This window comes from Aythya ferina (assembly GCF_964211825.1).
Source record: "Aythya ferina genome assembly, chromosome: 4".
NCBI classification, from domain to species: domain Eukaryota; kingdom Metazoa; phylum Chordata; class Aves; order Anseriformes; family Anatidae; genus Aythya; species Aythya ferina.
In genome coordinates this window covers 62,252,887-62,267,279 of record NC_140300.1, presented here as the reverse complement: position 1 = coordinate 62,267,279, position 14,393 = coordinate 62,252,887, and the positions used below count along the sequence as shown (strand labels likewise).

Sequence of the window (14,393 nt, the reverse complement as noted above, 5' to 3'; positions counted from 1 at the left end):
TGGATTGAGAAACAGTTGGAATCCACTTCTCTGCCTTAGTGGTTGAAGGGTAAATTAAGTGTTTGTCAAGCACTCTGAACATGCAAAATATGCTCAAGTACTGAATGTTATTAGTAGTATTAGTAATATTCTTTGAGTCTCAGAGCACAGTTATATTCTAGGGTGATACCATGGTGTTGATGGATTCCAGCTACTTTTTCTAGTACAAGGGCCTGAATTTATTTTTTTGCATTGTTTCTAAATAAAACCCAGCAAATTGATTTCCCAATCATTAAAATATACAAATACATAAACTAACTGCTGCTCGGCACACGGGTGTGTTACCCTTTATTGTCTCAAAGGGCATTCCAACGAACAGGTTTGTTGCAGAAGTATTAACTCTTCCTTAATTATTTCAGCCTTAATGATGCTGAAAACAGTGTACCTGATCTTAAGATCCTGTGTAACAACATTTAGGATGTAATTTGGTTTTAGCGCACCAAGGCATTTACACAGAAAAAAGAGGAGGATCTGTTTGGTTCAAGGTTGTTCTCTGTCCTTTTCTTTTACTTGTCAGTAAAACACACAGAATATGAAAATAGTAAAGGAATCATCTTTCTCTTTGGCTTCATTTTAGAATGTTAATCTCTAAGTGTTCTTTATCTAAAACCACAATTCACCGCTTGGGATTGCCAAATGCCACCAAAACCGAAGGTAGTTAGGTACCAACTCCTAAACACAAATGGTAATTAAGGGATCTACAGACCTGTGTTTCTAGGTCTTATTCCTAGAAATCTTATCACCAGCACTGATACATGACTATCATTCTTGTTTCTCCACTCCTACCTCATGACAAAACAGCATATTTATCTCAAGATTGAACCCATTGCTCGCAGTATTTTCAGAGGTCAGTGCAAAGGCAAAAAAGCTGAAGTCGGTTATTTCCAATTCCTCACTTAAAGGACTAAAATATGAGAAGTGAAAATGAAAATGAAGATTATAATAATCAACCATGGATACTAAGGCAGGTAATTAAATAGAAGCAATAGCACAAAAGCAAATCACCGAAGAAGGGAAATACGTTAATGGCCGGCCACGTGATCACTGCCTTGTCTGCTTAACGCATAATGCAGATCAAGGACTCGCTTAATTATTCTTTTAAAGTGCTGAGTTTTGCAATTGCTTGGAACCTAAGGAAATAAACTGTAATGAGACAGCGATGCAGTTTAGACATGCTGCAAATCCAGAACACTAGGCTCAGAGAAAAAATAAATGCAAACCATCAGCAAAGGTAACACAAAATGGCAAAGGTCGGAAATGGACTGAGTGGATGGGGGAGTTAAAGAGAGGAGAGAAGAGGTTACCAAGAGACGTGTTAGTAGCTGGACAACAGCACTTAAGCTAGAGGCACCAGAATGAACAACATAACATTTTGTAAAGAACAAAGAACACAGAAAAACAAAGCCAAAACCAGAGGCCTGGAAATTCAGAAAGAAAAAAAAAATACTTTGGAAGTAATAGAAAAGGTTTTTGGTTGGTTGTTTTTTTAATTCTCTGTATTTTTTCATACTGCAAGTCAGAGTCACGCAGGCATGCAAGAGGTTAGTTCTACTCACTGTCGGCAGGTTTGCTATCACTTAGGAAAGGTTCCTGCTCCATGATGTCCATTGGTATTTTAATACTTGGGACTTTTTCTGTGTAGGGGCAGTCAGACTGTGAAAGAAACGTGTAAAAGGTCTTAGAAAATTTCCACTGCTCTCTTACTGTCTCCCACAAATTAAAATTATCCTTCATATTGTTTCTGTAGGAATGAGAAAGGAGGAAAAACGGGGGAAAAAAAGGAATTCTCCAGCCAAGTGATCTGCTCGTTTTCACTGGCTCCCTATTCCACCCCATTTTCCCTCTTCCTTCAAACTATGGACATAAAACAGAGTAATGTTATCTAAGTGTTATCTTCACCTTTCCCCACCTCACCAGCTCCTTTGCAACCAGTTTGTAAGAAAACCATCCAATACAGGCTGGAGTTGGCTGCAGGAAATACAGATTAAAATGCATTTCTAGGCAGAAATGACAGGGCACTGGCTTCTGTGAAATCTCATCATAGAGTTTTATCTTGCTGTGATTTCTGTAAATTACAGCCGGACTTTCTGTAATTTTTTTCCATTCCAAACTGCTCTCTCAGGAAGAGTGCCAGACAGGATATGGCAGAGGTTCCTTAAGCTGTGTTGTTTCAAATCCTCTTTACTTAAGTCAAGTCAGACCCAGTCTCAGTTACACCTGTATTTACAGTAAGATTTCTTTATCAGATCCAGGGTCCTTTTAAAAATTCACATAATCCCAGCCACACAGGAGATAGGGCAAACCGGTCAAGTTACAAGCATAGAAAAAATGGTGCACATTAGCCAGTTGTTCTCCAGGACACCCTTCTGCTAAATTTAGCAAGGTTTTGCTCAAACCATCAGCACACCATAACCACAGGGTCCCCTGGAGTTCCATGATTATGCCCCACTGCCTTCAATAATGCACCTGCTTGTGCTTAGAAGGTACTCTGAATTACTGGGCTGTTTTGGTTTGTTTTTTAAATAATGTCTCGTAACCAAAGAGAGGCTGATACTGCTTAACTTGGCAAAGAAATAAAGGTGATACATGCCAGAAATGTTAACATATCTCTGTTCCTGGAGAGAACCAGACAGAGCACGGAGCGTAACACTGCACTGGAGGAAAGAAGACCTAAAGTCAGGGTGGGAGAACATTACAGAAGCCAGAGAATCTCTAAGCTTTCTCCCTGGATTATTATTATTATTTTTTTTAATGCTACAGACATCCAGTGCAATATTGTATAATTAATAGGAAAATGTTTCCTCACAAGTGTGGTTTGTTTTTTTGTTTGTTTGTTTCTAAACAGCCTAGGGATAAGCATAGCTCAAATAAAGAAAAGATTCAGCAGAAGACCCACAGAGGCAATAAAGCCATCCCAAATCCCCATCCGTTTGGAGCTGTGCTGTAAATGAGCATAAGAGCTAGGTAATCTTTCCAGCATATCTCTGGGTTGGTATAGTTACAGTTTGGTACATGTTTTTGATATAAAAGACCTGTAGAAAGACAGTGCTGGTGCTTGGAGTCTGCTTTATACTTGACTGTGTAAAATGAGCAAAGAGACAAAGAAAGTGCCTGTGGTTGGCAAAAATGCCCCAAAGGAGAGAAGAGGCTATTACACATCATTTTTGGCTCTTAAATTAAATTTACCATCCCAATGTAAAAAAAATAAAATAAAATAAAAAATTGCTGGCCCTTCTTAGGTCATGCATTTTGGACATAAAATCTGAGAGAAAACCAAGGCGCTCAACTTTCCATTACGTACAAGCTTAGGCAAATGCAGCAATTAGTCTCACTAATTTATACTTCGTAAAAACAAGTTGGAGGGAGCACGATGAGATTACTGAAAAACTTTCTTTGCAGCTCTTTTTTCACTGCCCCTGACTGCTAGAAAACCCCCAGTGAGATCTTTAACAGTGAGTCCTAACTCAGGCTAAGAGAGTGGTCTCCATTAATGCCAGGTTTTGCTGTATTCATTTACCTAACACCACTTGAATTAGCAACACCCAGCAGTTCTCTTCACGCAACTAACTAATCAGTGAATTGCCTGCAAAATCCCACAGTCCTGACTGTGTGGGGGCATATTTCTGGAGCAGAAAGGGTGAAAATAATCAAACCAATAACATCAAGTGCTTTATGTTCAGGAAGCCGGTAAAAGCAAGTGCTGAAAAAAAAATAACAACAGTTAGGAACCAACATTTTGCATCAATTCTATCATCCTCTAGATCAAGTACTGTACCTGAAATTCATTGAAAGCCTGAGAAGACAGAAGATAGCTTAAAACATACCACAGATACAGGAGCCATAGCTCAGGATACAATGCTGCTGCATTCAGATCAGTCATAATGAAGGAATGGAGTCAAACCTTTGTTGACTGTTCACTATGGACAGTAGGATGACTTTCATTTTGGTTTGTACAAATTTATCCACTGAAGGAAACCCATGACCTCAGCTTTCCAGGTGCTGCAGGAATGACAGCCATTGAAATGAAAAGGAAGCCTGTCCAAGGAACTGCTTGCTACATGCAGTAACACATAAATGCATGTACCACAGGGCAACGTAGCATGGAGATGAAGGCACTTTGTTGAAATTTAAGTGGCAGAGTTTTTGAATCCTGCTCCGCTGGATTAACAGAAGAAACATTTGTTACCTTGTCTCCCCCAGCTGAGAGGGACAGTGTGGGAATGTGTGCGTGTGGTTCCCTGGTGATGTGACACCACTAATGTGCATGTCTTGGGTGTCATCAGCATGTTCTTAGGTGTGAGCTTTCCTCATGCTCGAAGCTCCTGCCTTCCCTGTTAGTCGTACAAAGATGGGCTGAAAGTCTTACCAGGAGCTGCACTGCTAACAGGGATGGGTCCACAGACTTTTTTCTTGAAAAAAAGAGTGCAGGAACAGGGGGAGCTGATGACCAGAGAGGAAGGAAGGGAAAGGGGAACTTGCTGTCTGAAATAGGGCCAGTCTTCCCTGTTGGGATTCATCCTGATTAATAAGAAAGAGTGCATCCAGGCTACCTCCTACATCACAGCACCTTCACTTATGAAATTCCTAGCTTTGTCTCTTTTACTGTATACGTTCTGCTTCATACAGCATACGTTCTCTATAGAAAAGCCATTGTATATTTTCTCACTGGAGCAGTCTGACTTTGTTGCCTCTAACACAGATCTGCAGCTCTCACATAAGGGACTTGAGTTAGGGTTTGTTCTCCACCTGGATCATGGTTGCACTTTCTGTCCTGCAAACCTTGGGTAGGGCCAGGCATCAGAACAGTCCTGAGGAACTCCTAGAGCTGCCTTATTACTCTTGAAGACACTGAATTTATCATCTAACTCACCTGCCTGCGTAAGTGGGGCTAATGTGGCAGATCTGCTCAGTGTGGGAAGGGTACGGATAATACACACTAGAAATAAAGCAAACACAGTAGGGCAAAAACCTGCAGCACCTATGACCTTACAGCGTGGTGGCAGAAGTACTTCCCACAGCTGACCGTGCCTCACACTCTCCTTCAGGCTTCACTGTAAGAAATGCTCCTGACAAATATACTGGGCCGGCAGCTGCTACTTCAGAAATTCCCTTTTCCTGAGGTTGCTGTTACCCACTTTGCCAGGGAGCAAGCAGATGAACAACTGCTGTTGCTGTTTCTCTGCTGCACCACAGTGGAGTTCAAAACTTGGGCATTGCTGGCTACAGGTCAGGGAGCTGGGCATGAACATGTGAGAAAGGGGCAGGTGACTTTTCCTGCTAACTTCCTCCTCCCAAGAGCATGATCCCTTGTCATTTATGTCTGCTGCCACACTGAAATTTTGGTATTTTCCAGGTCCAGGTGATCTTACCTTTGTCTGAACCACAGGAAAAGCCTTTCTTCATTAACTCTGGACAGTTACACAAGCAGAACTGACAGCGTGCTCAGTACCCTCCATGTGGCTCATCATTAATAAAACTTAGCTCCCTTGTAACATGGTCTTCCAGCTGGAGCAAAAGATAGTGCTGACTGAGGCAGCCAGCTCTCCAAAGGCAGTTTACACTTGCCATACGCAGTGCTCTATAATCTGTGTGTTCAGCACTTCTATTTAAGTTTCTAGAATTTCAGCTCATATTAGGCCTGGGTAGGAGAATGTTTAAAGGCACAAGAACTACATTTCATCTTATTACGTATACAATTAAATGCAGAATTTTCTAAGGCACATGAATCCGGTCTGATCAGGTCAACACACTTAGTAATGACATTAGCAAGCTAAGTTGCACTCTTTCAGGGCATGCTGCAACCTAAGGTAGGAGCAAAGAGCAGAGTGCACAGCAGAAAGGGCATGTATGCTTCTTAAATGTTTAGGTCAGGAGTATTAACAGCCTTTCCTGCAACATGACAAGTCTTATCTTTTTGTGCTTTCAAAAAGAGTAATTAAAAAAATTAAAAAGTAAACCAGGATATTCTCAGAAGCATCTGAACTGCTTGCGAAAACCATGCTCCTCCTAAAATGTAAGAGACAATGAGGGGGGAGAGAAAGGCGGAGGAGGGAGGGAAAGATGTACAAGGCAGGGTGATGAAAGGCATTCTAGTAAAGGGAATGACATGTCAGCAGGTATCTAGGGCTCTTGTGGAAAGTGTGATTTCATTCTTGGCAATGCAAGTACCACCTACCACAGGCTGGTGACGTCTGTAAAAGGGAAGGCAACATTGCAAAGAAGTTTTGTTTGGGGGTGATTTGCTGCAGCAGGTAAGGATTGTGCTGGTCTGCTTCAAGAGGCTGGGAAATCCCCACCCCCAGTGCTGGAGAGGGCTTGGAACCATCACCCGAGATTAGCTAGAAATGAGTAGTTGGACAAAAGCAGAAAAGCTCCTTACATCATCATTGTCACTGTCCAGACTGCCCTTCTTCTTTTTCTTCTTCTTCTCGTCCTCTTTCTTTTTCTTGTCCTTTTCTGGAATGACGTCGTCAAGAAAGCTTAAGTCATGCTGGGAGAAGAGGTAGTCCATGGCTTTTCTGACTGCTACAAGTGCCAGAATCTGAAAGGGCAGAGAAGGACTTCTCACTGAGATACATTTTACCTTTAATTGGGAACACTCTTTGCATTCAGGTTGATGCTGCTTCATAATCCCAAACGCTTCAATTCTGGTTGTAAATGAACATATACAGAACAAGGTGATCGAGATATTCCAGTTGTTCAACTTGAAAACCTAAACTTTGGAACCAAATCAGGTCTCAAGCAGGTGTTTTACATCAGAATAAACAGAAGCAACGTACAGAAGCAGCAAGGTAACCATTTACTGCTCCTGTAAAAACAAAAGTCATCTTTAACATCAAATTGACAGGCATCAGGCAAAGAAATAAACTGTCAACCCAAGATGATTTTCATTTATTTTTGGGATTCAGCCAAATATACAGGTTCACAATGGCAGCCTAAGTAATTTTCTTTATTTTTTTTTCTCACCCCTTCTCTAGATTTAACAACTCTTTAAAAATTAGACAGTAGCCTGGGTGTGCCTTCAGAATTTACGGAATAAAGTTTGCTAGGATTGTGGCTGCAAGAAACTGAAGGAAAAGATTTTTCTGTGTAGGGAGAAAAATATGGGACATGCCTGAAATAGGTGTCAATGCCTATGCTGAATTTAACATCACCAACAGATGTATACCAAGATGTGCACTGACAGACCAAAAGCTCAACTTAGCTCTAAAAAGATGTAACCCACTCCTACAAGCCACAGAAAACTGTTTTTAAGATGGAAAAGTTTGCTCCAAGCAGTGAGGATCAATGGCACAAATTATTCCTAGAAATGGATCTCAAACTTCGACTTGCGTAATATAAAATGGGATTAGAGAAATGAAAAATTACTCATGGAGTGGAAAGATGCCATGCAGACACCCGTGATTATCCCTCTATAAATTACTTCTTTATTAAAAGTGCTTTCCCTGCAAGTAAGGAGGGGGCTGGCTATTGGCTGGATCTTCACAGTCAAATTGGAAGTTCATAGCCTTCCTGATCATAAGTGCAAATCAGTCAGGTTTTGTCATCAGATCCAGCTACAGCCAAGTTGTCAGTGTACCTCCACTGAGTTTGCATCATTATAACAAACTTCAGCAAAATGAAGACTGCTCAGATGCTATTATGGGCAAAGAGGAGGTGTCTCCAGATCTTAAATTCAGCTTTCAACAGCACAGCACAGCTATAAAAATGGAACGGAACAGCATGTCCATATGAACTGCTGACTTCTAACATCTTTATATATGAGCATGTGTCCCAGCAAAAATGTTGTGTTGTGTTTTGTTTGTTTGTTTTTTTACTTGAATCACCTTTTCTCCTCTAATTTTACCAGCACCAGAGAACAAATGCTTGTGCTTGTTTTGTTTTCCACTTTCCTTCGTTCTCTTAGATAAGCACTGCAGTTTGTAACTGCACCCATGCCTGAATATTTACATGTTCATAAACCTGAAACAGGTGTGTGTGGGGAGGATTTGGCCCAAATATATATTAAGGGAGCTTCATATAGTGTTGACTTTGCAGCAGTCTGACCTATCTCCAAGCCAAAGACCAAGCCCTGTAGAACCCCTGTGCACATAGCTGTGGTCATGTTGGATGCACTTGTTTGTAAGGTGACATTGTTCCCAACTGTTTTAGCTGAGCTATAGGGCAGGTACAGAGGTAGAGCAGGGTCCACTTTCTGCTGCTTCATTTTGGACCTGAACTGCTCCAGTGACCACCTGCAGACCACCTGTAAATGGCCAAAGGTTTTGAGACTCGGTCTGCCTTGGAACTGGCTGCACAGTGTATATCTACAAAATAGTTCTGTGCGGTCAATCATTTATCATTCATCATCCAAAAGACCTTTTAACATGACTCTGATACCCACTGTTAGAGGACATGCATCCTACAAATATATATAGCAACCTTAGATGTGAAACACAGCAATCAACACTGTTGTCTTTTTACTCAAGTTCAAAGAAGAAGAACTCCTTTTCTTGCTCTTGATTTAACCAATACTTGCCCTCTATTTGACGTTGAGCAGGGATCACAGCCCTACCATCTCATTTTTCTTTGCCTGTTTGTTTTATTTAAAAGCAAGGGAGACACTTTCTGTACACAAACTGGTGTGGACTGAGAAAGGAGAACTGTGTACCTCTCATTCATTCAAGCAGCTCAAGGACAAAACACAGCACATCTAACCTTGGCAGCCAGGAACGGTCAAAACTAACTACACCTTTCTGGAAAAAAATTAACTTGCCAGGCTTGTTTCTTCCAGAGGATTTATGTGAAGGCAGTCACAGCAACTGAGAGGATGTGGTGAACATTCACCCTGTGCAGTTTTATATCAGCGTAATGAATGGAGCTCAGAGTCCCAGCCTAGGGATTTTACTGCAAGAGGATTCAATTTGCCTGTTTGAGGGAGCATATGCCTGTGTGTGGAAGGCCCAGGCTGTGAAAGGGAGGCACAGCCAGGAAAGGCGAAGGAGAACGTCACCTACCATGACAGGGAATATGATAGCAGCCACGGTTGACTTGAGAATCCAGAGGAGGGCCAGGCACACCACCTGCAGAAACGTGAACAGATGGACCCTGCGCAGTGGGACGTGACGCAGATAGATAAAGTCAGGCTGGTGTTTTAGAGGCATCAAGAGCAGCTTCAGCCGATCCATGAACTGGATGGAAAATGGAAAAGCAGCATAAATGAAATGCAGGATTCACAAAAAAAGACAATAATATTATTAAACTATGAAGTGCAACCTTGAATCAACCTGCTTTCCCTACGTAAAGGAAACTCAGCAGAGAACCCTGCACAGGTCCTTTCTCCCCTCAGTAATGCACTTTTAATTTAACTTAATGCAATGGGCTGAACATTTTAAGTCAGTTGTCTGAAGTTAAGCTCCCACATCTACATTTGGCATCTGAATAGACACAGGAGCCAAGCACCTCTTAATGCAAGGCCTTGAGGTGCCTTTATTTTAGGGAGCAGGAATCCTCGTGCTCTGATGATCATTATTTAAACCAAAAAACTAAGGTATCAGTGGAAATAGCTCTCTCTGCTGGCTTCACAAGAACTAGGCTGATCTGCTGCAGCTGGGGACACAGGGAACTTTCTGATGAAGAAAGGACTTTTTTTGCCCACAAAACAGAGAAAAAAGATGAATGCCCAAACTGTGGTTGGCATCAAACTTCGGGCTACTTCTGTCAACCACCCTATTACTGCCAAGGAACACTATAAAGATGTTCAGCATTTAAAAACACTGCCTTCTCCAAATCAATTGGGAGCAGAGGTCACCAGAGGTGAGGGCAGACATCACGTTACCAGAGAACAGAAATGCAGCTAACTGAGGAGCGAGGAGAAGGGGCAGCTTTTCAGGCAGTGTCCCTCACCCCGTGCTGGACTGGATGGACTTGGAGTTAAACCAGAACGGGGATTTCTCGCTGAGTGAGGTCCTTGATCAGCAGAAAACAAGTGCACAGTTCTCCGAGCACCTGGGCCAGAAAGCAGGGGAAATCCCCTCCAGGAGAACCAACCCAAGGGTGAATATTACAATCCCCCTGTTGTCTCCTGCCAGAACTTGGGCTCGCTGCCCACTTCTGAAACGAGATTAATCTCAAATGAGTGAATGAAAGCCTGGGCCATTTTAAAGAATACCCAAGTAAATTCTCATGGCGCTCACAGAACACAGAGTCTTTTCCCATTAGAGCACAACTAAGCACTAAAAAGAAAGGCCACAATTAATAGGGTGCCAGAAAGCAACAAAAACACTTCCAGCTTCCTAGCACCAATTAAAGATAGTGCACTGTGAGAAAGGCTCCTTACGTAATATTTCCTCAACGACAAAGAAAGGGGGCTTGGCTTCCCTTCCAGTGCAAGCAGCAATGTTCCCACTTATTAACATCGCAGAATAATGCCACCACCATAAATCATGTTGCCTTGTTTTCCTTCAGTCTGCAACAGATGTCCCAGCAGAGGACCTGAACCATCCCAGAAGTGAGCCTGGAGCCTTTGCAAGCACACGCTGTCCTCTCTATCAGTAAATTGGGGTGAAGAAAGACCCCGGGTCTTCACAAAGCCCCCCCCCCCCCATTGCTTATGGGGACAAGACTTGGCTGCTCTCCTGCTGAGCAGATTTCTTGCCTTTAGTCTCATTCTCAAGTCAGCCAGTGTGCGGCAATATTTGTAAACAGTTGCTAACCTCCCTGGGTTTCTTCCGAAACGAAAGTGAGGGGGCGGAGGAGAAGGGAAAGGCTGGAGAGTTGTAGAAGAAACCTTTTAATGAGCAGATTCCCATCTTCTGGACAAGGTACCCTGGGTTAGAGCAGCCCTAAATTCCTGCGGGAGCTTACCTGCACGCCGTTGAGGGAAGCGACGCCCATGTACAGGAAGACACCATAGAGCACAGGCATGGGAATGAACTGGGAGGGAGAGAGAAGGAGAAAGTGAGTGAATACACAACACGCTGTTAACGTGCAGGGGGACATAATCCCTGACTCATGATAAATCTGAATTGCACCTATGGGTGGGTAATGCAAAGTAATAGACACGAGCAATCTTTCTGCTGTATTTTGAGAGGTGGAAGAACATTTCTGTTAGCACTGGAGAGCTGGAAGAACAGGGCAGAGGCTGAATGAGCCCTGTTCTCTCCCGTTTTGGTGCAACTTTTAAGTATCTCCAAGAAACAAAGGAAATGAAGCCAGATGGTACCAGGTATAGTCAAAGATTTCAAGAAAAAGTGGAGTAAAATGTGTTCCAGGAACCCCCAAACTACTTTTCACCTCTTGGTTTCTGGTGGGACTAGAAGCAGAAGGTAGAGAAAAAGAGAATCATGATCCTGGGATATGTACAACTTAGTAAGATGTGGAAATGTGTCCAGAAGGGCTGTCCTCTTGAGTCCCAGATGAGTAGTGACAGTCATGCAAACCAAATCTCTAAATACTCAGACTTTAATTCATGTTAATTAATAGTCCATAAGTACAGGATGATGAGTTACATTATTCACATACAGAAATCGCCTTTTCAAATGACAATTTCTGCTCCCTCAAGTGCTAAGCACTGCCTGTTGCTTCATCACTGTCACATGCAGCTGGGGACATCTTCCTTTGGCTGAAAAGCAAGCGATGTGCAGGGGCACAGCCGCGTTTCCAGACAGCCTGCATGGTTTAATACAAGAGCAGTCATCACTAAATCCATCTTCCTGCCTACTTCAACAAATGCCACTTTAAACCTCCCCTCTCGTGCCCGAGGACCAGCACGGCTACTTGAGCCAGCATCTGCACTAACCCAGGTGGCTGCAAAGGAGACAGCCTCCATCTACAGCATATGCCTGCCCATGGAAACAACATACATGCTCCTCAGAAGAAAGTACCCGGCCCTCCGACCCAAAGCACAAAGCTTTTCTCAATGGCAAAAACAATGGTGCAGTTCCCAAAACGGGAAAGCCGAACAACAAAATCGTTTGCAATCAGCGTGGCGTGATGTGAATGGAAATACTTGGGCACAAATCAAACTCAGGATCTGAATAAAGGCCTTTGTGCCATTTATTGGAACCCAAAAAGCACAGAAAGAGCTCTGCAGCCGTCTGCTCGCGGCGAGGGAAGCCTTCGTGCAGTGACAAGCAGCTGCCACTGAATGGCAGACACAGCACACCCAAAGGCACCAGGACTTCTGAGGTAGGAACGTTTCTTTCCCAACCTGTGTACGTAACTCATTAAAGAAGCAAATAACCCGTGTTTATCAAATTCTCCACTACATTACTAATCGTTTACTAGGTAATAAACACAGTGCCCTGCAAATTTCCCTGGAGGCCTTCATCCAGAATGCATGCACTTCACCTGGGGCACACAAGCACCAAAGTCACCAGAGCCACGTCTGCAATGTCATTGGAGATCAAAGCATCACTGCCTGCGTTCCTCCCTTGCCTCACCTGAGTCTCACCCCCTCTCAACTCCTCCAAGCTCCTTGACCACTGAGTTACCCTTTTGTTGCCTTTATTTGTGTCCTTGAGTGACCTGTTTGTAGCACATGTTGAAAGCCGAACAATTCTGCAGGCTAGCTTCAACAGTCTTCCACCACCCCACACCACAGCGGGGAGAGGGGGAGTCAGTGTGTGGCTGACATAGCTGTGGGTGTCCGAGAGATTCAGCACCCTCACTGCATCTGAGGAATCGATAAGATGAGACAAGACAGACTCCTGCAGCAAGTTGGGTAGGAAATTTTCAGAGTTTAGCTTGCTAGTTCATTTACATCGCTCTCTTTTCTCCCAATCTTTTTCCTTTCCCTTTTAAAAAACTAAAAAGAAAAATATCCAAGTGTTATTTCACCATTCCATGCTAATTAACCCTGTCAGTCATGCCTAGGTGAAACTTCAGCACATTATCTTGCAGAGTAGGAAGCAGCACTTTCATTTTGGAAGATTATGTTTTGGCAAAGTATTCACTGGCTATGGGATTGCTGGCATAGGTACTCAGAGCAAACCTGCTGCTAGCCAACAGAATTAAGAATGTATTTATAGGAAAATGCCTGTAATTCTCCTAGAAGGGTAGAGGGTGTTTGGGTGGAGATCTGCCATAATTGAGCAGAAAGATGAGTGACGTTCAAAAGCAGTACAAACACCACAACACCCACAAAAAACAAGGATGGGATTATTCTGTGGATTGCCAGTTGTATTCCGTTTGGGACCATTAGCGTTCAATTTGCTGCTGGCACGAGAAGACTCAACTGTTCTGCAATACATGCTGCAAAGCAGTTCTTTGTAGCAGGAGACCCTCCTGCTGGTGTTTGTTGAAGGTCCTGAAACCCTGCCAGGTAGTTCTTACTGGCACGTGGGCAAGGAGCGTGCCAGTTTATCTGCAGACAGCCTCGCGTGAGGATCTTGCCTGTATGCGTGCTTTGGGGAAGCTCAGAAAAATTATGAATGAAGCAATAGTGGGGGAAATAATGGAGCTCAGCAGGACAGAGGAAGAGAGATCTTGTGAGGAAAGGTCACGAACCAACAAATAGTATTAATACAATCAGGCATTAAATTAAGGGCATGGAAATGCTTGTTTGTGGAGAGGAGGAAACTATATCCAAGAAAGAAAAAATTGCTAATTGTAAAAACAACCTCACAAATCAAGGATAGGAACACTGACTTTTTAAAGCCACTTTCTTCGTTTTATATACATGCGGCATCATTTCTCTCTGCCTGTGTCCTCCCCTCCAGGCTCACATCTAACCGTGTCTTGCAGCCCTCTCAGGTTCGACCAAACTTAATTTGTCTCCTCCAAAAGTGCTCCTCCAGACACCCATCTGCTCCACCACTGAGCTGCAATGAACGGTGCCACTGTTTCCGCGTGTATGTTACTGTTCAGCTAACTGCTAACACCAGTCTGTGGATCCGTGGAGGTGGCCTTCTGCAGCTGACATCTCAGCTGACATCTCAGGTAGCTGTTGTACCGTGTGCCTGCACACAGCACCACTTCAGTCATCCTCGGGAAAGGCAGTATCCTCCACCAGGAACAGATAAGCGGATTTTCTAGTTTGATTCTATGATTTGATGAACCACTAAGGATGCGTTTCTCTGTGGCTACACGCCAGTAAATCTCAGAACTTGAAAATTAGCTACCTATCTAGATTAAATGGTACATGAGCAGCACAAGTGCCCAAAGCCTTTGCTAAAATCATGAGAGAAAAAAAAATAATCAGGAGATAAATCGCATTTTTCTGCACTGCTTCCTACAGAAACATGTTTTCAGTACTACTGAGCCAGGCATCACTTCTGAGCAATAAGGAATGTGCTATTTTAGGAGGATCCAGCCTAAAAGAATGAAAATTTGATTGTTGTGCTGGCTCTTTTAAAAGCAAGGCAAGCTGCAGG

The 14,393-nt window shown here is 43.1% G+C and overlaps 1 protein-coding gene and 1 long non-coding RNA gene across 9 annotated transcripts in view; one reads left to right on the top strand and one right to left on the bottom strand.

Moving 5' to 3' along the window:
* Positions 1–14,393, bottom strand: part of SLC4A4 (solute carrier family 4 member 4) — a 224,422-nt gene that overhangs the window by 5,901 nt on the left and 204,128 nt on the right. For all 3 annotated transcript variants that reach the window (XM_084519333.1, XM_084519335.1, XM_084519334.1), the window contains exons 21-24: positions 10,885–10,953; positions 9,036–9,209; positions 6,419–6,580; positions 1,596–1,692 (exon numbers count right to left, since the gene is read on the bottom strand). In XM_084519333.1, coding sequence (XP_084375459.1) covers positions 1,596–1,692; positions 6,419–6,580; positions 9,036–9,209; positions 10,885–10,953 — 502 coding nt within the window. The remainder of the gene's footprint in view (positions 1–1,595; positions 1,693–6,418; positions 6,581–9,035; positions 9,210–10,884; positions 10,954–14,393) is intronic.
* Positions 1–14,393, top strand: part of LOC311436832 — a 105,349-nt gene that overhangs the window by 28,424 nt on the left and 62,532 nt on the right. The window lies entirely within an intron of this gene.